The 9,615-nt window shown below is 57.0% G+C and overlaps 1 protein-coding gene across 1 annotated transcript in view; it reads right to left on the bottom strand.

Moving 5' to 3' along the window:
* LOC108529387 (calcium/calmodulin-dependent protein kinase type II subunit beta-like) overlaps positions 1–9,615 on the bottom strand; it is a 69,685-nt gene that overhangs the window by 28,399 nt on the left and 31,671 nt on the right. Inside the window, exons 3-4 of the mRNA XM_017871690.1 lie at positions 8,743–8,802; positions 4,637–4,691 (exon numbers count right to left, since the gene is read on the bottom strand). Of these exons, the coding sequence (XP_017727179.1) occupies positions 4,637–4,691; positions 8,743–8,802 (115 nt within the window). The remainder of the gene's footprint in view (positions 1–4,636; positions 4,692–8,742; positions 8,803–9,615) is intronic.

Here is a 9,615-nt window from a genome sequence, read left to right as displayed (position 1 = left end):
CACCATCACCACCACCATCACCATCACCACCACCATCACCAACACCATCACCATCATCACCATTACCCCACCATCATCATCATCACCATCACCACCACCATCACCACCACCATCACCATCACCACCACCATCACTATCATCACCACCACCACCATCACCACCACCATCACCATCACCACCATCACCACCACCACCACCACCACCACCATCACCACCACCATCACCATCACCACCACCATCACCATCATCACCACCACCACCATCACATCACCAACACCATCACCACCATCACCACCACCACCACCATCACCATCACCACTACCACCACCATCATCACCACCCCACCACCACCATTACCACCATCATCACCACCATCACCACCACCATTATCACCATCACCACCATCACCATCACCAACACCACTATCACCATCACCAACACCAACACCATCACCACCATCACCATCATCACCACTATCACTACCACCATCACCATCACCTACACCACCACCACCACCATCACCATCACCATCACTACCACCATCACCATCATCACTATCACTGTCACCACCATCACACCATTACCATTATCATCACCACCACCACCATCACCATCATCACTTGGGACTGACAGCTTACTAGTGCTTACTTATCTATAATGACATTTAACTTTTCAGTCCTCAAAACCACTCTATGACTTTGATCTATACTCCATTTTTATGGATGAGAAAACAAGTTTCAAAGGTTTGGTGACTTGCACAGAGTGGGCAGCACAGGAGCTTTGTCTCGGGGTCTGCATTGTTACACCCAGGCCTTGTGACTCAAATGCCAAGTCTGAGAAGATCTGGTCTCCCTTCCTCAATACTCTCCCACCCCCACTTAGGGCCAGAGTGGTGGCCCTTGCACAGGATCAGAGGCCCAAAGACACGGTGCCTAAATCTGGCCTCCTTGGTGGCCCGGGGTCTTGAGGTGTTCAAGGTCCCATCTCTAGGAGGAGAACAGAGATGACAGGCAGAAGGGAGGTCTCTGCCCACTCTCCTGCCCTGTGTCTCCACCCAGTGAGTAGTCATTGGGCCCTACGGTCAGGATAGACCCTGAAGGGCCTCTGGGAGCTGGGTAATGTGGGCATGGAACAAAAAGGTGGAGGGGCTGGACGCACGGCAGGGGAGTAGGATGGAGCCCTCTGCAGGTCTGCCCAAGCCCCTCACACACTCAGCCTGCTTGAGTCAGCTGGAAGACTCCCCTAGAAGTTCCCACCCCTGAGAAGGTTAGGGTCTCTGCTCCCACACCACCTCCTGTGACCCTATGTGTGGGGCAGGCCTGTGGGGCCCCAACCCCTCCTCTGCCTCCGCACCCTCTTCCCCATCCCCCCACCTGCTCCACTGCACTGCCTAGGCGCTGCGGCTTCTCTATCTGCCTGGCAGTTTTCCCCGTTGGTCCTGGAAAGTAGGGCTTAGGTCTGCCTCATTTTTGGGCCCAGCACTTGGGGCTGGGCTGGTCCATGGCAGGGAAGACCCAGGGAGTGGGTCTGTTTAACATGTGACCTTGGCACATGTGGGTGCTCTCTCAGCACTGGAGAAAAAGAAAAGTGAGCATGTGTTGAATGTTGGCTCCCCCCTGCTCCAGCTAAACACATGATGATCCCACTGAATCCCCTCAAAATCCTTCGACCAATGTGAGGGTGAAATGCACTGGGAAGACACCCAAGTCCCTGGCACCTAGCAGGGCATTAAAGGACTGGGTGTTCCCTTTCCTTTCCCCGTTTTTCTGTCTGGGCTGGGGCTGGGGCTGAGGGCTGGGGGCAGGGGCTCTGCCTCTGTTGCCTGACCGGCTCTGCTGTTCTGTGTCCCCAGCCTGCACCTGACATGAGGCCTGGAGCTCTGCGCACCCTTGCTCACTCCCCTGCATGCCTCTCCTCTCACTCCTCATGGGCCAGCACATTTATACAGCCAATCAACCACCAGACCAACCACAAGGAAACGAAACAGTGTTGACGGGGGCCCTTCCCAGGGTCATCTGGCCTGGCTCCTGAGCTTGGCCTGTCCGTGAGGGGGTGTGTGCGTGTGTTCACATGTGTGGGTGCCTGTGTGTGCCCTTGTGTACATGTATACTGGCTTGTGCATGTGAGCACATGTGCATGCGTGTCTCCGTGTCCGTCTGTACCTATGTGTGCCCATGCGTGCACTCATGTTCATGTATATTGTTTTGCATGTGTGCATGTGTGCCTGTGTGCACGTGTGTACAGCTGTGTGCCTGTGTGTGCCCTTGTGTACTTGTAGAGCAGTGTGTGCATGTGTGTCAGTGTGCATGTTTGTACATATGTGTGCTTGTGTGCATACATGTGCATTGGGCAGGAGGATCAAATCCCACATCTAGCCCAGCAAGGGTCTGGCATGCCCCAGTGTTGTGCTATAACTGTCCAGGTCTTAGCACACATTAAACACAGATTAGGTTCTGTAGATGCTGAGTCCAGGCACAGAACAGCGGCTAAAAGGCCTTAAGGTCTTGAGCCAGGGCTGCAACCCAGAGTCCCTCCAAGGGGTGCCTCACTAGGGCTGATGCCAGGCCCTCTGGGGTGCTCTGTGTGCTCAGGAAGCTGCACCTGAGACTCCCTGGCCAGGGCCATCTAGTGGTTCAGTTTCAGGGAAGAGAGTTTGCTTCTCCACCCACGTTGGTTGCTGTGGGAAGTTTGGGAGACTCACTACTGGCCCAGGAGGAACATAGTCTGGGAAGGCACACATATGATTTCATGGTCCCCTTTCCTTAGGCTGTGGGGGACACATGGCCGATTCTAGGCTTCAGCCATGGCACCTATGGGAGCTTCTGTCCTCTGGGTGTGCAGGTGTGTGTGAGACCCTCTATTCCCAAGCCTGGTTCTCAAGCCCTGTGACATTCCCAAGCAAGGGGAATGGGGATATCTGTCAATCCCCCAGAATCTACAGAGTCCCCAAACTACTGTGGGGCCTCAGGGCCTCCTGAGGGCGATGCCAGCCAACTCCAGAAACCACTGTCCTGGCCCTCTGCTGGCCTGAGGCTGGCTGAGGCACAGGGGCCATGGAGGTTTGTGGGGAAGACATGGAGGGTCTTTCTTGACTCGCCGGCCAATGTCTTCTTCCCAGTCTGCCTCAGGGCCTCCACTGACACCTGCCTGGCATGTGCTTGGCAAGGCGGGAGACATGAGAGTCTCTCAAATGGGCACACACATGCACGAACACACCACCCTTTCTTCTCCTCAGCTCCTGTGACACATGCAGCCATCTGTTGACCACCAGGGCCCCTGGACAGGACCACCCCCAATCCCACAATCTCTCCATTTCCTGGGAAAAGAGGCTGATGGAGGTGTGGTGGGGCCCACAGGTGTGCAGCAAGCCTGCCAGCTCCCCAGGGCCACAAGACAGACGTTTCAGGACATAGCCCCAGCCAGGCAGTGGCGACTGTGTCCAGGTCAGCCCCAGTCACCTGGCTGGTGATTGCAGTTGGTGTCTTGTGGGACATGCAGGGGAACCTGAGAGGTGGCCAAGCCGCTGCAGGGACAGTCTCAGCTTCTCTAGGCCAGAGAACCTCACGTGGACAGAGGCCTCCTCAGGCCTACATGTGCCATGTCCTGTCGTCTGCCACTTGAGGAAGGAGGAGCTGAGAGGGCAGTCCCCATGCAGGCGCGTCCTATCTCTGCTTGGCCTGCACGATCACAGCAGCCATGGGGAGGGCCTGGGGTAACCATGGCAATAGCACCAAGGTTGGGCTTCCCTGGCTGTGCGGCTGCCTGGGGGCCACAGGGCCAGGCTAAGGCCTATGGGCCCTTGCCCAGGTCAGGGTCCTGGAGCAGCACTGACTCACAGACAGCTAAATATAGCGCTGCTTAGCAGGAACTGTCAAAAGTGAGGGAGATGAGATCACTGCTTCTAAATCCGGCAGGAAGTGAGAGGCGGCAGCGGCCCCAGACACCTTCTCACTGAGCTACCGCACACACACTCATAAAACACTCACACATGCACATTCATGAACACACACACGCACACATGCATGCACACACATGCAAACACACATGCATACACTGGTGCCAGCGCACCCACATGCACACACCTCCACACGCTCACACATTCACACAATACACTTGCACATGTATGCACATCTCCACCCATATGTACCCTGATTTCATGTGCTCACACGCCCCCATGTGCCAACACCCACACACATGCATGCATGTGCACATGCTCACATCTCACAGCCACACTCATAAACACACACGTGTGCTCATGCCAGCCAGCGGTGCCCCAGTCCTTGGGACGAGGGCACCAAGGAAAGGAAGGTGAATGCAGCTTCTGAGTGACTATTCCTCTGGGGTCCACCCACCCACTGCCTCCAGTGTGCCCTGTTCTGTGTGGAGGAGGGGGGAGCCCAGGATGTCAGCCCTGCCTCCGTGGGCCTCAGTAACCCTAGTGCAAAGCAAATGAGGAGAAGCGAGGGAGGCTGGGCCGGGCACAACTTGGAGCAAGGGGACCAGCAGCAGAAGCACACTCAAGGGAGTGGCCAGCCCACGGGTGGGGACTATTCCCTGGGGCTGGGGAGGGTGCAGATCCCACCCTGAGCCAAGGCTGGGAGTGAGTGTGGCGAGAGTCCCCAGCTCTGGAACTTACAGATCGAAGACCAGGTAGTGGAAGCCCTCCTCGGAGATGCTGTCGTGGAGACGCACTGTGGGGGACAGAGAAGCCATGAGGGGCTGGCAGTAGCCCAGGACACACCCCCTGCCTGCCTCCATACCTATCCAGGCACACCACGAGCTGTGTAAGCCCTAGGGCTGCCCACAGGATCGGGCTGGGGAGGGCCTAGGTGGGCAGGCCAGAGGGCAGGGCTGAGCAGAGTGCTTTGGGCCCTGGGGGCTAGCTGACCACCCAGCGAGCACCCACAGGGCCTCTGGGCCCCTGCGCTTTCCTTGCCCTCAGCTGCCAGTCTGGTCACCTGTCTCCTTCTGCCAGAGAGAGACCAGGCCCTTTTGGTCCCAGCCTGGGCCTCAGTTGCTCCCAAACACCATGGAGATGAGCAGGAGGAGCTCACACCGCCAAACCCCAGAAAGGAGCCGCCACAAAGCTCCACATGAGGAGAAGCTGGGACAAAAACCACTCATTATCCGCCCTGGGTCTTCCCAGGGCTGCCCTCAGCCTTCAGGCTCTGGGTCTTTGCTGTGTGCTGCCGGCACAGGCTGGCGGGCAGGGTCCCCGCCCGATGCAACATCATCCAAAGGTTGGGCCCTGAGCTCCGATTCCAGAGCTGGCATGGTCAGCAGGATGGACCACCATCATTCCCTCCTTCCTCCCTGCACAGCTTCCCATGACAATCTATGTGCAGCATGCCTGGCCCTGGAACTCTGCCTGGCGCAGGGCAGGAGCTGGTCAGGATGTGATGAATGAACGAGTGGATGGATGAAGAGGCAAGGGAACAGTGAGTGATTTCAGCACAAAGCAAGCAACCTCAAGGCCTGCTTTTCCTTGAGCTGGAGATGTGCCCTGTACTAAGCAGCAAATATTTTCTAGGAATGACTCATTTTGGACACTCTCCCACGTGCCGATTCTGATGATTGCTAGAACAACGAGGACAATGACAGCCAACACACTAGGGCTGTTCTAAGCACTCTGTGTGTGTTATTTCATTTAACCTTCCCGACCACCCCGAGAAGTTACAGATGAGGAAGCTGAAGCACAGAGAGGTTAGGTAAGCAGCTGACAGTCACACAGCTCACAAAGGCAGAATAGGGCTGTAGACTCAGGGGACAGTCTGGTTTGAGGGCCTGCACCAGCCTCATTCCCTCCAGTCTTCAAGTCCTGGGAAGACGAACCCCTGAGGTGTGGCTCTCCTCCACCACTTGAGACTGGGCCACAGACACTGAACAGGTAAGGCGCAGCTGCCTTCCCCTAGGTTCACAGGCCCCTGGGCCTCAGGCAGCCCCTTCCTTGCATGCTCCAACGCTGTTCCAGTTTCTAACTAGCTGCCAGTGCCCTCCCTCCTCTGGCTCTGGTTCTCCCAGGGGCCCGGCCTGATAATGTCCTTACATCCGGGAACTCCATGTGGCCTCTGGGGCCTAGGACTCACCCTACAGACTGCTGGACTCCAGCAGCCCCACACCGATGGCCCTCCTTAGCCCCTAAACCTCAGACAAAATGCCCTCCACCAAGGGCAGGCCAGGCCCCAGAAGCCTCCACAGAGTCAGAAAATATAGTGTGAGCCCTGCCCCTGCCACTTGCTCTGGCTGTGTGACCTGGGGCAGGTTGCTCAGCCCATCTAAGCCTCAATCTGCCCCTCTGTGAAACAGTATAAACAGCACCTCTTCACGGGGTGGCCGTGAAGATCAATTATGTAACCTTTGTGGTGCTCTGAGACAGTGAGCACTAGGTGGACCACAGCTCTGTGACCATCACTGTCACCATCATCACCTGAGTGTGAAGAATCCCAGGTGACCAACGCTCAGCACCAGAGCCTGGGGCCCACTTAGAGTCCTGGAGTTTTTGCAAGCCCAGTGCAAAAAGACCTGCTCTACTTCTCTGCCTCAGGCCCAGCAGCCCAGCCTTCTCCTCTCTGCCCCCACCAAGCCCCATTCTCAAAGAGCAAGGTCTTCCCCAGACCATGTCCTGGGGCAGCTCCCTGGGCGGAGGGCAAATCTTGCCCACCAGGGCTGTCTGGGAGCTGATGCTGACCTCTGCCAAGCAGGGACTCCACCAGCTAAGGCACTTATCTAAAACCAATGTCCCCTTTCCCTCTCACCCACCTCTGGCTGACTTCTGTCCCAACAGCAAGGATGCCCTCTCACTAGGTCCCTTGGACCCTCTCTTGACTCCTAGGCTCCCATTCTACGCAGGCTGGCCTGTGTGTCCCTAAGACATGGCGGATCCTGGAGGCCCACCAACATCCGGCTTCTAGCACTTGCCTGTGAAACCTCTGGAGTTAAAAAACTCACCCCTCCCCACTCCCTTCTAGTGGGGGCTGCCCAATAAGCCCAGCTGGGGGCCCAGCAGGCTGGCCCCTCTGAGCTGCCCCACCTGGGACATGCTTCATGAAAATCACACACTCAGAGCAGAGGTGATCTCAGGGGCCACGGAGGGGATGCCCCCCACAGAACCCCACGGGCAGCTCCAAGGGAGGCCCTGTCATCCATGAAGGTACCTCACCGCTCCCTGGGGGTGCTGCAGGGCCATCCTCATGGTGGGGGCTGCCCCTGCCCTCAGGCACCCACGTCCCCATGCAGGCCTGGTAGGGTGGGGCAGAGGCAGATGGGCTCTGGGGTGGCAGTGGGAGGGGGGATCCCACTTCCTCAGCAGGAAGCAGGTTGCTTAGGCCAGATGGAGCACTGGGGGTCTGTGTGGGGAGTCTGGGCCATGTGCATGTGGACACTTTTTAAAAAAACATTTTTAACATGTTAAAAATAGTTATATACTTATTTTAGTGGTTTAAAAGAAAACCTAACTGGCACATCAGACGGCGAATTCACAGACAAGGCTAAGTAAAAAAGTGAATTGTCAGAAAATCTATTTAAATAAAAACAATAAGCAAATAACACTGTGGGCAGCATACAGAGGTGGTAAATAAATAAAGTCCCGGATTACTAAGAGGAACCAGGGTGAAGAGTCCAGTCTGGATGCAGTGGGACGGTGGGCCGCGGCGAATCTCGCCAGGGGCTAAGCTGCAGCAGTGGGACCCTGAGAGCCCACCTGGGGCTGCAGCCTGGCCTGTGCCCTGGAGTTGGGGCTGCCGCTTTCCATGCTGGGGTCCTGCTGGGTCCACTGGGGCACCTGCCCCTCTGCCCAGCTCATTGGTGAAGCATCGGATGAGGCAAGGTGGTTCCAGTCCCCTAAACCAGGCGATGAGGGTTCAGCGACCTTCGGAGCCAGGCCCAGGTGAGTGTGTGGATGCCCCAGGCTCCTAAACAGGCTCCCAGTCCCCGGCTGTTCCTTTGGAACAAGCACACCTGGGGTCCTCCCGGCATAAGTGAGTCAGAGCTTTGGAGGAAAGGGCCCAAAATCCACCTGACAGCTCCCCGGGTGCCTCTGAGGCCAAGAGCGGCTGCCATCCCCAGGGCGTTTCCTGGCTGCTCCCCATCATGGGTAAGGCCTGGGCTTCAGGCTCCAGATGCTCCGGTGGAGCAGCTGACTCTGGGCCAGGGTCACTTGACCTCAGACCGTAGTTCCAGAAGCCCTGGGCCAGCAAAAGAAAACAGTCGGGGCTCTCAGCCCGAGGACGGCATACGCTGGGGTCTTTGGTCAGTCTGTTTTCCTTGTAATTGGGCCATCTTGTGGTTTTTTGAGGCCACAGAATGTTGAGGCCCCTGTGTGTTCTCAGCAGAATGGTGGCTCAGTGTTATGGTGGCTCAGAGTTATGGGGGTTACGCGCTGGGCACTGGCTCAGCGGAAGGCTCTGGGAGGAATGTGTCCTTTACCTTCCTCTGCAGCCACTGTCACCAATGCCACAGACAAGACCCAAAGGACAGAGTGGGGTGGGGAGGGGACCTGTCCAGCTGGGTGGAGCTGGGCACCCAGAGCCCCGCCTTGGTGCTGCCCTGGCTCTGAGCACTCCCTGGAATCATGTCACACAGGACAAAGTCCTCAAGGTCAGGAGAGGAAAGGGGGCGTCCTCAGGGGCTTCTGGTGGGATATTTCAACTGAGAAGAAAAGGAAGTCTTTCTGCATCTCTTTGAAAGTCTGATAGAGAAACCGGAACGGGACCCATCCCCCCGCCCCACCCCAGGGCCGCTCACCGATATTGGAATGCTTCAGAAGGCGGCAGATCCGAGCCTCTCTCTCCAACTTCTGGTGATCTGGGGGACAGAAAAGAACAAGGTGTCACCTCCTGCCCCAGCAACTGGTGGCCCACGGATTGTCCGTGTCAGGAGAGGCCCACCAGGGTGTGCCAGGGCCTCTGACGAAGAGAGGAGTGGTTGTGCCCCCACAGTGAGTAGTCGTGCCCCCACCAAGGGAACACTCTTCGTGGGCACCCCCTGGGCCACTGGTGGCAAGGCTGGGGCAGGGACCAGCTGGCTTGTGTTTGGGGTGGAGAGGCCCATTCCGGTGGTGAGCGCTACTAACTCGGGGCTAAAAGTTTCCCTGGATGATTCAAAGTCAGCAGTGCACTGATTTAATCCTCCACTTATTTGTCCTAATTCCATACTCTTTGGAGCTTTTGGCTGAAGCCAAATTTGTTCTTCCGAGGCAGGGGAGGGGCTGTCAGAATGGGGCCGGGAGGGGGTGAGGGTGTGTCCCAGAGCCGGCTGGCAGGAGGAGGAGGGGAAAGCCTCAGAGAGGCCTCGCCTGGGGGATAGAAGTGAACTGGTGGTGAAGCAGGAGGTGGCCCCTCCTTCCCTCGCCACTCTCCTCCCACCCCACAAGGTGCAGGGCCCAGATCCCCGGACACCGGAGGCGTGGAGGTGACTGGTGCTCCTTGGGTGACCCCTCCACTGGCCCCCAAAGGATGGAGCAACTTATCTGCCAGAAATTTTACATTTCAAATAGAGACAGGAGGCTTTTAAAAACTGATGGAGAGTGTAATAGCAAAACCCAAAACCCCACACTTCCTCTGACAGAAGGAGGACTCCGTGCGCTGCAGTCACACAGGGTCCCATACTGCAATGCAA

This window comes from Rhinopithecus bieti, unplaced genomic scaffold (assembly GCF_001698545.2).
Source record: "Rhinopithecus bieti isolate Rb0 unplaced genomic scaffold, ASM169854v2 scaffold_6908, whole genome shotgun sequence".
Classification (NCBI taxonomy): domain Eukaryota; kingdom Metazoa; phylum Chordata; class Mammalia; order Primates; family Cercopithecidae; genus Rhinopithecus; species Rhinopithecus bieti.
Note: the sequence above shows the minus strand (reverse complement) of the source record. Positions and strands in the feature narration are given on the sequence as shown.